At 36.1% G+C, this 15,050-nt stretch overlaps 1 protein-coding gene across 1 annotated transcript in view; it reads left to right on the top strand.

Annotated features, from left to right (window-relative positions):
• The window catches only part of LOC146004128 (uncharacterized), a 102,053-nt gene that overhangs the window by 13,542 nt on the left and 73,461 nt on the right, over positions 1–15,050 (top strand). Inside the window, exons 5-10 of the mRNA XM_083142794.1 lie at positions 2,643–2,738; positions 4,245–4,441; positions 5,762–5,890; positions 6,304–6,421; positions 9,836–9,982; positions 13,572–13,716. Of these exons, the coding sequence (XP_082998920.1) occupies positions 2,643–2,738; positions 4,245–4,441; positions 5,762–5,890; positions 6,304–6,421; positions 9,836–9,982; positions 13,572–13,716 (832 nt within the window). The remainder of the gene's footprint in view (positions 1–2,642; positions 2,739–4,244; positions 4,442–5,761; positions 5,891–6,303; positions 6,422–9,835; positions 9,983–13,571; positions 13,717–15,050) is intronic.

Here is a 15,050-nt window from a genome sequence, read left to right as displayed (position 1 = left end):
CACATTTACATTACTTTGATTGTAGATGTGGACAGTTCAGTTAATTACAGGAAAACCTCGTTAATACGAAGTTCAAGGGACCAAAAAATGTCAACTTCGTATTAAACGACTTCGAGTTATCCAAACTTTTCAAGATGGTGCCTGTTTTCAGGTGTAAATAAAGTAGAGTATAAATTAGCCCCACAAAGGATGTTTTATACTTGGTGGTAGCTCAGAAAATAAGCTTTATATGTACTATATAATAATATTGTACATTTTAAAGAAAGTGTAAAAAATGTTACACAAAATGAGAACACGGAGCTTAACGCAGACACAAAGATTCCAAGGAGACGGTTAACACCATTTATCCTGTCTAATTATACAACTAGTTATGCACGGGATGCATGTTGTGGCAAAAAATCTTATAAAAAACGGTATTTTCTTTTAATTGTGCAAAGTTGTTGCTCTTCCACGAAATTCTTACAATTTTAGTTCATAAAAAACCCGTTTGCACGGAAACCTACGGAAAGGAAAACAATCTCGTTTATTGCAAGAAGTGAAACTCTGAAGAATCTTGACAGTAGTCACACTAGCGCGAGCAAGAGATAATCGGAAAGAATGAATATTGGATTTTATGTGCGTTCACTAGAACATTGTCCGTTACAGGATTAACTGGTAAGAGAAGATTCTCTTGGGAGAGAACACAACCTTTCCCTGGCACAAAACAAAACAAAAAATTCGGGGCTGTAAATTTCATTCTGGTTCGGCTCTCTAAGACACATCGTAAAAAAAGTCACGTATTCTTTGCTTCAGTGAACTTCATATTCCTCCCCCTTTGCAGGGATCAGTTCAAACTCTTCCTCAACTTGCATTGTAATCCACTCTGAAAAAGTAAACACACTACTTGCGATCTGTTTGCACCGAATGTGAGGACAAATTAAACAGTGCCGCACTCGATAATAAAGTTAGTAGTTTCTCTTCCTTCCCTAGTAGCATAATTGACGTGAAAAACTTAACATGAAGTAAAAATCTCAAGCCATGCTTAAGTATTGTATTACGAAATATTCTAGTCAAATTGTGGTACAGTCAGAACTAGCTTTAAATGTACATTAATAATATGGCTGGATGTTGTAAATAAATTTAGTCCATCTAATAAGATGTGGCAAAAGAACTGTATTTAAACAAGATTGCGTGCAAGTTGTGTGTGTGTTAAAAATGGAAATTGATATTCTTCGATTGTTAGATCGTCGATATACATGAATTGTTTTGTTATGAGCGGTTGTATGTTAAATGGTACGCTTGAATAAACTTGCGTCTTGTTACTTAATGAATTTGTTCGTTCTTGAAAAAGCAATCACGAATTCCTACGTTTTGACCAAGTAGTTGGTGACTGTTGTAGTTTGCATGATTAGATTATTAAGTATCTAGTACCACACTGTGTGCAAAACAGAGAGAGGAATGCAGGCCCCATCTTGTTAACCCAGAATGTTGCTTGTGGTTATGGTGCATGTGTCACTTCATTGAATAAATAAATAAAAAAATGAAAACTGAACCAAGTGAATGATTGTCTCACTCGCGTGCATCTAAGCTATAAGTTGTGTGTGTGAAAAAGGGGAAAGCATTATTGATTTGCTTACTGCCTCCTCTTCACAACCTTTACTTGTATGCCTACTTGCTTGTTGCTTAAATTGTATTTTTTGAATAGTGTGGGAATTACCCCCCTTTGCTCACTTGTTTATCCTTTTATCACTTGACTCTTGTGTAGTTTCATTGGGATGCAAAGGAAGAAAACATAATTTGTGACTGCCTGGTTTGGTTTTTGAATCGCCTTACCATCTTTTGGCCCCCTTGTTCGCTTCCTGCTTTAATACTCTGGGTATTGATTCTTAAACTCAATCAGATGTCGTCAATTTCATCATATCATCACTCTTCATCTTCGTGATTAGTCAAAAGTAGCAGAAAAGTGAAGTAAAATAAACCAAATGAATGAAAACTCAAGTGGTGCTTTCAACAATGAAAGTACTTGGCGTTCCATTTATATTAACAAATAATGAGAGTTTAGCCAGTCTTTAAGGCTGCTTCCTCCAAGTTTTTGGAAAACTTTTAGGACAAGCCAACAAGTCAAGGCCAATTTAAAGTAACATAGAAGCTCTCTCCACAGTTTTCTTTTCATCTTAGCTTCTCAAAGTGTCTGCTTCAACTTTAGTGAAATCAGTTTTGCCAAAGGGTCTTTTAAACAACTTCAAATTAAAAATTATCCATATTTAGATTTATCTGTACCAAACTACATAAGAAATCCTATCTTATCTGGGGAATATGATTTACTTCAAATTAAAGAGTGCTTTGTATTATCCAATTTCATATTGATGAGGTTTTACTGTAATTAGATTGTCCACTTGTTTCTCTATTAATATGTTAGAATCTAGTTTTTGAGTTCGTGTTAAAAGTAAGGACGTGAATCTTTCACTGCCGTGTTTTATGTATAATAAAGTCAGTTACTCTCTGCTGCTACTCAAGAGCCATGTTGCCACATTAACTATGTGTGAACTTTGGAATATTTTAGAACACTCAGATATTTGTACATTCAGAGAAAGTACATGGTGCTGCTATTTCTTAACATCCATTTCAATTAAAGCTGACACTCTTCATTTTCTATTTTGCAGGTATTGAACCATATCAGCACAGGAGAACGCAACCGGGTGTATGGGGAAACGAACATGAATGAGAGAAGTTCACGATCCCATACAATATTCCGTATTGTAAGTATGCCTTTGTACTCATGTTTCAGGGAATAAAATACATGGTTGCAAAATTAATACATGTACTGAAAGAAAGTACCTCTATTACTTATACCGACAGAAGATTGCCATGCATAGTAGAAGATCCTGAGAGGATGCTGGGAGTGGACACCAAAATTATAGGAAAAAAAGTACTTTGATAATTTAGTGCAAACCTCCTTTCAGTATATTATTATGCTTTCCTGTTTGCATGTTTTTTTTCCTTGTGGCACATTGGTTCAAATCACACTTAAACTGTGTCTATTCCAAATTAAAACTCTTGCCTCCATGGTGGGGTGGTTTGCATACTGTGCTACAATGCTAGGTGTCCCAGGTTCGAATCCTGCCCTGGGCATGGATGTGCTTCATCAATTTTGTCACATCACTCATCTTCATCTTTGCAATTAGCCAATCATGGCAGAAATGGGAAATAAAATAAACCAAATCAATAAACCAATTACAACTATCTGAGCATAAAGTGAACTTGGAATAAGCAGTACAATGTTTTTTTTATTTTTGCCTTACACTGTTCTGTCAATTCGTATAGCAATACAATGTAAGGAGAGCAATCGGGTGAGTGTATCGTGTAGCTTTTCCTCTCATATTGCAAGGAATCATCAAAGGAAGGTTTCTTGCTTTTCCAAAACTGAGTAACCATTGTTGTCCTTCATTAGATCTCTTAACCTGTGTGGGTCAGGGCCTACCTATATACTGCCGACCTCACTCTCCACCTGGAGAAGTTAACGGGTGACGTATGCTCAGCATGACTAACACCCAGTCGTAGTTCTCTGTGACCGGGTTAAGTTATATGTAGCTCCCCAATTTCCTCACGACGATGGGTAGCCACCGGTCCCCCACACAGGCCAAAAGCTCAGGAGAAAAGTTGTTAACGCTTCCCTCAGGAGACTTGGACCTGCACGACTCCTCAGACGACATGGCCACTGTGTGGGACTTCATTAGGTCTCTTACTCTTAGCTAAAACTTGGGCAATTCTGTAGTCCCAGACCTGAATGGATCTCTCTGACTATGCAATTGAAAACCATGGATCATCTACAGAATTTGTTGAAAATTTATGAAATGATTGATATACATACTTCTTTATGAGCTGGTGGAGATTCTCACCACTTTTCGTGTAAAACTAAATGTGTGTCAAATTGCTACAATTTAGAAAATCTAGATGGTAATACTGTCAGGTTGTCTGAGAACTTGGACCAAATTTAAGCTGTAAAAGAAAATTTTGATCTCCCATGCTGTGTTGTCAACTCCCACCAATGCAGAAAAATTAATCGAGGAACATAAATGTGCCGCCATATCAAGAACATCATGAAATGTTAGAAATTTTGCTATGTAAACCATCACGAATCTTGCTGGTGTGCTTTCTTTGCTCATAATTTCTGTTTGCCAATATATGTATGTACTGCCTGCATATGAATTAGTCCAATCCAGAATGTTGATTAAGGTAATTTGTATGATTTCTTCCTTGCACAGATCATCGAGAGTAGGGGGAGGGAGGAGGATGCAGATGGAGCAGTCCAAGTCTCTCATCTCAACTTAGTTGATTTGGCAGGATCAGAAAGGGCAAGCCAAGCTGGTACATCTGGAGAGAGGTTGAAGGAAGGCTGTGCCATCAATAGATCTTTACTCACTCTGGGAGTCGTGATTTCTCAACTTAGTGAAGAACATGGGTAAGTTTGGTTTATAAGTAATAAGCATTCAAGCTAGTTCCAGTTCCTGTATGTAGTTCTACATTTTGTTGTTGATACACAATTGAATTAGTAGTGCTAGTGAGAACTCTCATTTTCATTTAGTGTGTTGCCACAGGAAGAGACAGGCTTGCATGTAATACATGGTGTTTGATTTAAGTGGATCATATTACAATTGTGTAATAGTGTACGTATACACTATACTGTATTTACATTTGTATAATGTGTACCCTAGGAAAATACAAGAAAAAATCGCATCTTTTAAATCAGCAAGAAAAGTCTTTCTTAGCTGTAGGTCATAAAGTTGTATTTGATCAATCATGCTCCTTGTATACCTGTTAGTCAGGTCATAGTAGCATCTAGAAATCAGTTTCAAAGTTAGATACGTGTCTGGATACTTTTGATCAGATAGTGTATATTACTCGTGGAAAAGCTTCATATTAAAAATAATTGTCAGTGAAATATAGACTAGATGCAGTCTTATTTCGGGAAGACTTTCCATTAAAAGGAAAAGTGCAGTTCTTATCTATTACCTGATAACTAACGTTGACAATCTCATTCTTAATTTTTCCATCATAGCCAACGTGGCAGATGAGATGACTGGAAAGGTTTTTGCAAGCAAGTTTCACGCTCTCCCGATCAACTAGAAAGGATTTGTAAAAAGCGTGGGTAGCAAAGTGAATTTTGGTAGAGACCTGTTGTCAATTTTTCTTGTTTTTTTTTGGAGGGGAGGTGACAAGAGACACCTCAGTCACATTATGTTCAAACCCTAGGGAAAGCGGCATTTAGCAACCATGAGTTTGGCAAGAGGGAGCTTGTACTCAGATTGTGAGGCAGAAGAATTGGCAATTTCATTTTGATGGGAAGTGTCTGTCCTACTTTTTCCTGTCCAAGGGAGGTGACAAATGCAACTTGTGCAGCGACCATGCCTCTTCATGCCCTCTTCTTGCATTAAAAACCTAGCCACCGGAAGTTCAAGGTCGTATGGTGCATGAAACTCCTGCAATAGCAAGGAAAAAGGGGGGGGTTGAGAAGTCACGTGGCCAATGGAACAGCCTTATGGCAAATTTCATGACATTGGCAGAGCTTGAGAAACTTACAAAGTGGGAAACTTGAATAGTGGCAAATGTAAGATCGAGGTGAACGTCCTATGGTTTAACATGGTCTTTTGTTGGGACCTGGACTGCTGAACATATTAAGTGGGAAAAGGTATAATGTGAGAATGGAAGATCAGGGTTCCACTGCATTGTTCCTGTTCTTATTCAAAGCTTAGCTTGTGATTTTTGTTATCTTATTTTCCAGGCAATTCGTTAATTTTCGTGATAGCAAATTGACCAGGATTTTGCAATCATCGTTAGGAGGAAATTCATACACATCAGTCATCTGCACTGTGACCCCAGCATCTGTTGAGCAGACCCACTCAACTTTAGGGTAAGGCGAGAAATTTTTATTTCATGTGAGAATTGCTATATATATATGAAAGATATATGGCAATAAATATGTGACATGCTTGTAGACTTGCTACTATTAGCGACATCAGTGTCAATGCAGTAAACTTAAATTTTACCTTTGCAGTGTCAAATGAAGTAAAATGTTATGCTTTTCACTTTACTTTACTAGTTCTTCACCCAGTTGTCTAAAAGATATATATTCAGTAACTGAAGTTCCACTGTAAATTAATTTATTCATTTGCCTACCCGGTGACGTTGACTTGTAATAAAGTGGTCCCAGGTTCAATCCTCTGTGGAGGCATATTCGGATCCCACTTTCGATTAGCCTTACTGTGCATAAAGTGGACTTATGTGGTTGAACATATGTGAATTAATATTTATTCATGATTTCAGTTTTGCCTCAAGAGCCAAAGTTGTCAAGATCGACCCTCATGTGAATGAGGTGTTGTCCAATGCAGCACTTCTTAAAAGATATGCCAAATATATCCAACAGCTCGAACAGGAATTACAGGTGAGCCTTGTCAATAAATATTTTGAAAGTAACCAGTGTAAAGAAAATAGAACCAGGCTGAGTTATTACCAATGTATCTATAGCAGTCCGGAAAAAAGGTTAGAGGTTTTCAGGCAATATCATAGCAGAAACATAAAATATTAATGTCATGCTAATTGCAAAAGTGATACATTAGGTCTGTTTATATTTGCAGGATTGGTACTTGAATCAATATTTAAAATAATGTGCCATGTATGTATAGCATGTAATTTACATAAGGAAAGAAATGAATAATTCTCAGTTATTTGCCAGTTATACAGTTTACTTCAAAGTTGATTGCCATTAATGAGAACCCATTACTATATGTTGTCTTCGTACATTAAATGAAAACTTTGTCAATATTTACACTGCCAAATAAATATTATTGCAGTTTTTATCCTATAAACAATCAATATATTAGTTGAGAAACATATTTTTGGTAAATAAAATGAAATTTCGCTGTTATGGCGGTGAAAAAAGTGGTATATAAAATAAAATTTTGATTTTAAAAATGTGGATATAATCCCAAATTTGATTTAAAAACTGCACTTACTACACAAAATAAACATATTCCTTCTAATAGCACATTAAATCATTACCAGAATATTTAGTTTATTCCTGTATAAAGGGGTCAATTTTTGCTTCTCAAATATTAGACCAGAATTTATCAATTTTCCATGAATTGCATAACTCACAGGATACTTCAGACTTCAGAAAGTGTCGCGTCTGTATATAAACGGTAAATTTCGTGTTTGAGTTTATTTTGCATTTTGCAGTTCATTTCGTGACAAAACAGGGTAGGAAAATGCACCTTACACCTTTCAGAAACTTGAAAAATTAACATTACAATGTGTTATTTCACATTTCGCGTTTTCGTCAAAAACTAAATATGCATGCCTCTATACATTAGGCTTCCACAATTTTTGTACCACTCTGTACACTTTGTACCTGATTGACGCTAGGAAAAGAAGCCATGTTGTGCCACCATATAACATCTTGTAAATTTGAAGACTTCTCTGTGGTATTGCATTATGGTATACACTAGAGTACTGCATTGAACCACTTTCGCTCGCTCAAACTCGATCGAATCTCCCACGCTCGAGCGTGATTCGCTTGAATATATAGAATATCAAATATCATTTCAATGTGACAATAATCGTACAAATATGTGTAAAATTAATGCTGGCAGTTTCAGCCCATAATCATCTATTCATTTTCGTATATTGCTATGTATTGGTAAGATAGACTAAATTACAATTTAACATGGAGATGATGACTATGTTCACTGAGTTTCAATTTCACGAAGCATATTTGAAGGTCCACTACTACAGACAAATTACTGTTGTACATCGTATACCGATAGTTTTCCTATTCGAGCGTTGTTCGCTCGAGCGAAGAAACAGTAAATTCTGCAAGCCATCTAGTGTCATCTGTGCGAACTATTAGACAATCGAGCAAAAAAGCCTCGATGCAGCACTCTAGTATACACCATCCTCCATGGTAGAGCAGGTAGCATATTGTGTTATGAAGATAGGCATAATGCTTCTTAATCTTTTGTCCTTGCTCTTTTAGATCATTATTATTCATGATTTACCCAGAGATGCTCAGTAAGCAGAAATTATTTTTAGGTCTGAGTTGATACCACTTTGAACTGATGCTGACCTGTATTGATTCCCACAAACACAAACGAAAAATTGTAATACCGTATTTACGCGTGTATAGTGCACGTGCATGTATAATGTGCACTCTGGTTTTGAATGGCTAAACGTGACAAAAAATTATATCTCTTATATAATGCACAGTACAATCCAGTCTCAAGAAATGGCTTTCTTAGTTGTAGGTTGTAAATCTGTTGCTATGCTGATCAAGAGTGAATGACGTCATACCTATTCAATTGCTCATTCCTTCTTTTTCAAAATATATACTTTTTCTTTCTGTGACTAATGTAACATTTATATGAGGCACATTCAGGACCTTCCAATAGCAGTTAGCAGCACAAGATTTCTTCCATTAAGGAATTTACACACTCCATGTATGTCATATTATTTGGCCAGTAATACATTTTAATTTTTATTATCTTTTCCCTTAGGTTTTCTTTCATCCAAAGTACGATAAAAATCAGAACGTTTCTTCATTTTTTGATTAACTTATTTCAACCGCATTTCACATTAGTGTCGTTATCGTGTATGGAATACTGTTTCCATATTCATAAACTGCAGGATTACTTTACAACGATATAACATGATAGGGTTCCATAAACAACGATACATAACATGATAGGGTTCCGTCCCAAAATCATGGAATGACCCTGTTCGGTTTCATGTTGGCTGTCTGAATTATTCCGTGCATAATACGCACCACAGTTTTTGGGGGCACAAATTTTGGAAAAAAGTGTGCATTATGCATGAGTAAATACGGTATTTACAAGTTCAAAACATTGATTGTGTGTAAGCATTCCACTCCAATCACAGTGGAACAGAGATTTTACGTTGTCCTGCAAATCATTTTTTTTTTTCTCATTGGTCCCCTAAAACATAAAATTGAGGTTCCACTGTTTGCTTTATTCAAGAATTACAGCAGAATATTAAAATGCATGGTACGTAATCACAAAATCAATTTTCTCAAAACTGTAACAAAATAAAAGGAACTTAAATTTTTGCATAATTTCTGGGATAATTAGACTGCTCGAAAGTGGCATTTTCGTGGATCTTGAGAAAGACCAAGGCACTACTAAAGAATCTGCCAGCATGAGTAAATAAGCTCCAATCGATACGGATACATTTATATCAGCTCAATTATTTTTTTAACCTTGCAGATATGGATGGACTAGTATTATAAGTAGTTCATGCTTAGAGGCATACATATTTCGTTTTTGACAAACATGAAATGTGAAGTAACACATTGTAATAATTCATTTTTCCTGGTTTTGAGGTGCATTTTCCTACCATATTTTGTCACAAAATGATTGGAAATGAATTGCAAAATGCGAATTAAACTCTTAATCACGAAATTTAGTTTATTTATATACTACACTTACTGAAGTCTAAATTATCCTGCGAGTTATGCAAATCCCGGAAAATTGATGAATTCTGCTATAAATATTTGAGAAGCAACAATAGACTTCTTTACAAAAAAATGAACTTATCAGATAATTACATGAATGTACTATTAGAAGGGAATATTTTGTGTAATAAGTGTAGTTTTTAAAAGAAATTTCAGATTTTATTCACTATTTTAACACCGAAATACCATTTTTATACAGCTTTTGATCCCAAAATGTGCCCAATTTTTGTACCGAAATCTTGATATCTTATTTTCAATAAATATGTGGCTCTTTTAATGAGTAATTTTGTTTTTATATATGTGATATTACATTTTGATTTCTTACCCACACAGAAAGCTAAAGATGATAACAGATCGACAGACGTGGAAGAAATGGAGAAGAAACTACAGGAAAATATGAAGTTGAATACTGATTTGCAGGAGAAAATATCTCTTCTCAAACAGAAACTAGTTGTTTCGAGCACTGCTCCTGTGTCACTTGTAAGTCTACTCAATTGCTTTGACATGCTAGATTTAATGATGATGGTGGGTGGGTGGGTGTATTGTTGTTTGCATGATAATTCCAGTACTAGAGGTGATCTCCCTGACAAACTAGATAACTAAATGTTCTTTTAGTGTAAATCAGCGCCGTGCCATGGCTCTACCCTCAGAAAAAGAAATAGCACTTGCTTTGCCAAAATATAGTTAAATTAATACATTTACGAACGAGGAGATTCGAATCTCGTAAGCGTTCCAGCTGACGGCCACCTCAATTCCTTCGCCGCATCCCCAGCTGTTCTCTCACTTGCTCTGGGCCAGCATAGTCTGGCCTGAGCGCAGAGGCATACGCGGAGGAATGAAAAACTCTCCGCAGTTAACGAGCGAGGAGGTGGGGTTGTAGCCCAGTGGCAGCCATAAGACAACCAGCCATGCCAGCTCGCGTCGTGGCACGATGTGAGAGCTTTCACATTGTGTTGACATAGTTGTAAACTTCACAGGGAAGTGACTAATCCTGACCGATTTGTAATACTCGTTGGAGAAGTAATTCGCGAGATACTCTCCTGCATACTTGGCAAGAACGAACGTAATATCTTCCCCAAATGTATATAACCATTTAGATAGATGCGTCTAAAGAGCCATCCAGACTTTTTTATTATCGATTTCTTCCTTAAGAAAAGATATATCCCTTGCTCTCATGCACATAGACACTCATGTGTTGCAACTGATGTTGACGACATTTACTGTACAAAAGAATTGCCTAAAAATCAAAGGGAATTCGCATCACCAGGGGATTTTTTACTTTAATATTTGTAAAAAATCACACGGAAAATCTATCTGTATAAGAATTTCACTTGGAGATATAATTCAATTTCTTGCATTGAATTCTAAAAATTGTAGATCTACAGTTCATTAAGCAGATAATGATATTTCAGTTGTTAGTAACACCGATCATTGATGTACCGTCTGCCGTGCTGGGGTTGCAAATTATAAACAAAGCAAGGCGAGAATACCGTGATCGACTATGTGTGTGTAATTGTTCAGTGTTTTTGTTTTTAGTGAAGTGAAAGTGTCCGATGGTGTGTGAAAGGAAGGGTAGTTATCTTCGCGATTAACCAAAAGTAGTACAAATGTGAAGTAAAATAAACCAATCTTAGGAACTCTGAATTTTTGTCTGCAATTTTAGTAAACAAAGTTCCATTGAAATTACCTCTTTCATTAGAATTCTATGACATATGCTAGCGAAAACTTTTTCGATTTCTTGATCACGTTGGCACTACCCATCATACTAGCTGCCAGCTGCCACTGGTCTAAATATGCATTTTTGTGTGGTATTTAGTGGTATATTATACAAGATATTCAGGAAGAAAATACCAGTTAGCCTGTAAAAAATTAAGGACACACATGTTGTCACAAATATTAGAATGATTAGAATACGTACATCATAAAATAGAGTATTAACAGCATAGCTTGGTAGATGAAATTTTTGATTTACAACTCAAATGATTCAGTGTGTGGACAAATTATTCAAGTTGTAACAGTAAGACACTCTTGCTTAGTTAGAATTTGTGAAAATTAGGGATGGGCCGATATGAAATTTTGGCAGATACCGATAAAGTACCGATAACCGATATTCTACCGGTCCGATATAAAATTAGAAATGGTCCTTGAAGAACCCGAAAGGTTAATTGACCTCCTTAATAAATTGTTTCAAGGTGACTGCAGTGCAAAAGAAGATGCATATTTAGACATTTACTTTTTTAGAAAGTAGAGCATGGAGAATGAAAATGACAACAAAATGGCAGAATTTTGCACTAATTTATCAGATATTTAATGATATATCGGATTGGTAAAATAATCTGTAATTTTACCAATATGCCTATATCGGCCCGTACCGATTAGTTGGTCCCATCCCTAGTGAAAATATTCATCATTATACTCGATCCTGGGAATCTCTGGAGCAAAGCTGCACATAAGGGCGGAGGTGGGGGTGAAAGCGAAGCAGTGCACGCTGCTGCAAAGGCTGGTAACTGTCACTGTCTTTCCACCCTGCAGTCCAGTTTCCTTGCACGTGTTCACTGGTTGATGTGTTTTGCGCAGACACTTGTTTCAGTTCGCTCACTCCAGAGATGCCCAGGCCAGGGTATAAGTCCTGTAACAGGTTGGCTACTCACCGGGCACCAGGAATTTATTGAATTCTGGGAATTATGCGTGAATTTTTCTCCGTAGAGGTGAAAAATTGCAATTTTTATTAATCTAAATCCCAATGAATATATACAATTTATAAATTCCTGAGGCAAGTTTTTCACGAGTTTGCTTTTGTTTTTATAGAGGAAAAAAATGAACGCTGTATTGAAAATAAAATGGAATTATCTCAATCCATTTACTTCATTAGTGTTCTTTTCCAGAACAATCTATCTGACAGGTGAAAGATTATTGCAAGATAAGATATCTTGAAGTTGATTAGGTAAATTTCAGTTTGAAATTCTTACAATTAACAATTTTTCGGAGATTAGTGACTTGTTTTTGTACATGTATTTCGAGTACCATTTAATTTAATTATAAAATTTGGATACATTGGAATCACAGAGACCCTTTATATTTTTAGTATATTGAATACCTAATATGTAAGGTTGGATAGAGAAAATATCTGTTTGTACCCTTGATCTTTTTTAAAAATTTAGCCATGAAAACCATGAATTATACTTGAATTTTATCATGTTCCTACAGTGGCCACCCTGTGTAACCACAAATCGCATAATTTACTTGAAGTAAAAAAGGTGATGGGCTGTGATTTCCAGCAATGACACAGGAAGTTGAAAATATGGGAGGCCCTTACAACAATAGTTAACTTGTTTTCAGACATGCAATAAACAGCATTGTTTCAAATGTGAAAACATGTTGTAAAGGGCTATCAATGATTTTGGAGATATGCCATCCTTGTCTTCGAATTATTCTTTTCATGTTTTGTTCCTATTACCTGATTTTAATGCAGGTAAGTCTATCCACAGTTGATGGCCTATCCTCCAGTACGTTATGGATAGTGGGCCAGTGGTGAGACTGCATAATTTTACAGAAATGCCAGAAAGAACATCTAGACGGACTCCTCAAATTTGCGAGACTTGGGCACTCCTCAATTTTAAAGACTGCCGGACATGTCTCCCTCCTTACAGTACCATTCCTGCGCTTCTTGATGTAGTGACCACACGTACTTCCATATTGCGTACCTGTTTATTTAATTAGGCTAATTTTGATGACTACTGTTACTTATACATCAGAACTTGTAGTAGCAGACTACAAGTTCTAACTGCTACAAGTTCCGATGTGGATGGTAACAGCAGTCTCCAAAATTAATCGAATTAAATGAACAGGTTGGGGATATGTAAGCACATTTTGCGTATAATAATATCTTAGTCTAAACTCCCGTAACATGAGTAGTCACCACCAATGTTAAGGCACCTGTCAGAAGCTTAAATAACAAAGTTGCAGAGTTTTGCGCTGGGTTGGAGGAACACAGATTAATTCATCCAGTAATTATATTTATGATTGTTGTGAATGATGGTTCTGATTTTATATTTTAACTCAATTTCAGTGTAAGTCAAATCGGAGAAGAACCTGGTGTGCTCCAGGAAGGCTTTCATTACCAAGACTGAATTTTAAGGTTCCGTTGCCTGTCATTCAAGAATCAATGTCTCAGTCTGGATTTGAAAGGAGAACAACAGCAGAAGATATTGAAGGTAGGTTCAATGCAAAAAGTTTATTTTGAGTCATCTAAAAGGGTTGATAAAAAAATAAATTCAGACTTTTATCCAAAAGTCACTGGTTTTCACTTTTCCAACTTCCAAGTACAGTGGAACCCAGATTTTACATTTTTCGGGGCTTGTGAATAAAAAGTGTAAAATGTTAGTGTAAAATGTTAAACTTGAATAGCGGGAAAACATAAAGGGGGTGAAACTGAAGTGCCGGTAAGAAATGACTACACAATCTACTGTTTAGGTCAAAAATAATTTAAGAGGAAAGAAGTGTGATTATGAATTTCTATGGAAAAAAGCAAGACCTGCTCTGAAAATCCAGGACTGATTAATGTGACCTACTTTTGAGGGTAGGGATGGTGGATGACTGCTTATAACTGCTGCCTATTAGTTTCAATTTATGTGTCTGATTGTGTGGGATCTGTTTACTTTGTAAACTCGAAATTACTGCAGTTGCTAGTTTTAGAAGTATCTGGCAATTAGATCATTTATAGCTGGACGTCAAGCATCATTATGTACTGTAATGAAATAATGTGTCCAGAATTTAGTTCAGTGGAGACGTGTATAATGATTCAGATCACACGTTAAGCTGCATATGTATCCAGTCCCGATCAGCCCAACAGCATTAAGTGAACTCAAAACAAACTTTATCCAACTTATGCATTTTTTAGGTCTCAATAGGGTGATTGTTATTAGTGTTCGAAAGGGGTGGGGGGTGGGGTTTACATATACTTTTTTCTTTAAGTCAACCCTCATTTTGCATATTTTCCTGCCTTCGATGTTATTTTTTAATATTAATTTTTAGAAATACTGGGCCAAAGAGGGGTTATTTTTCCTCTCGTTCTGTCACTGTACGATAAAACAAGTGTGTCATAACCTGAATACAAAATATGTTCTCTGCCGCATGCATGCATGCAGAAGAATACAAGTGTCCGGACTTTGCCCCATCCTGCTCCACACCCCAATAATTGATTTGACAAGAATGTTTTTCCATCAATGTGTAAAATATTGCCCATCTACCCATAGCAAAAATAACAACTTGAGCTTGTGCATTTTCAGCTTCATTCTGATAACCAACTTATGGGAACTTATTTTCGGACTTTCCCTCATATGTATAAATATACCATGGCATTAGTATAATATGGAATGGAATATTTGACAATGTCGATAATGTTTTTTTTTTTTGTTTTTTTCATGTTTTACCAAAATACTGGAATTGATAACACCCTTAACAAAATGTTTTTATGGTAGAATTATTAATGGTAAATGTAACAACACTGTAAATGTACTACTATATAATAATATTCTCATAAAGTACC

This window comes from Lepisma saccharinum, chromosome 21 (genome assembly GCF_977018435.1).
Source record: "Lepisma saccharinum chromosome 21, izLepSacc3.1, whole genome shotgun sequence".
Lineage (NCBI taxonomy): Eukaryota > Metazoa > Arthropoda > Insecta > Zygentoma > Lepismatidae > Lepisma > Lepisma saccharinum.
The sequence above is the reverse complement of the archived record's forward strand: the minus strand, read 5'-3'. Positions and strand labels throughout refer to the sequence as shown.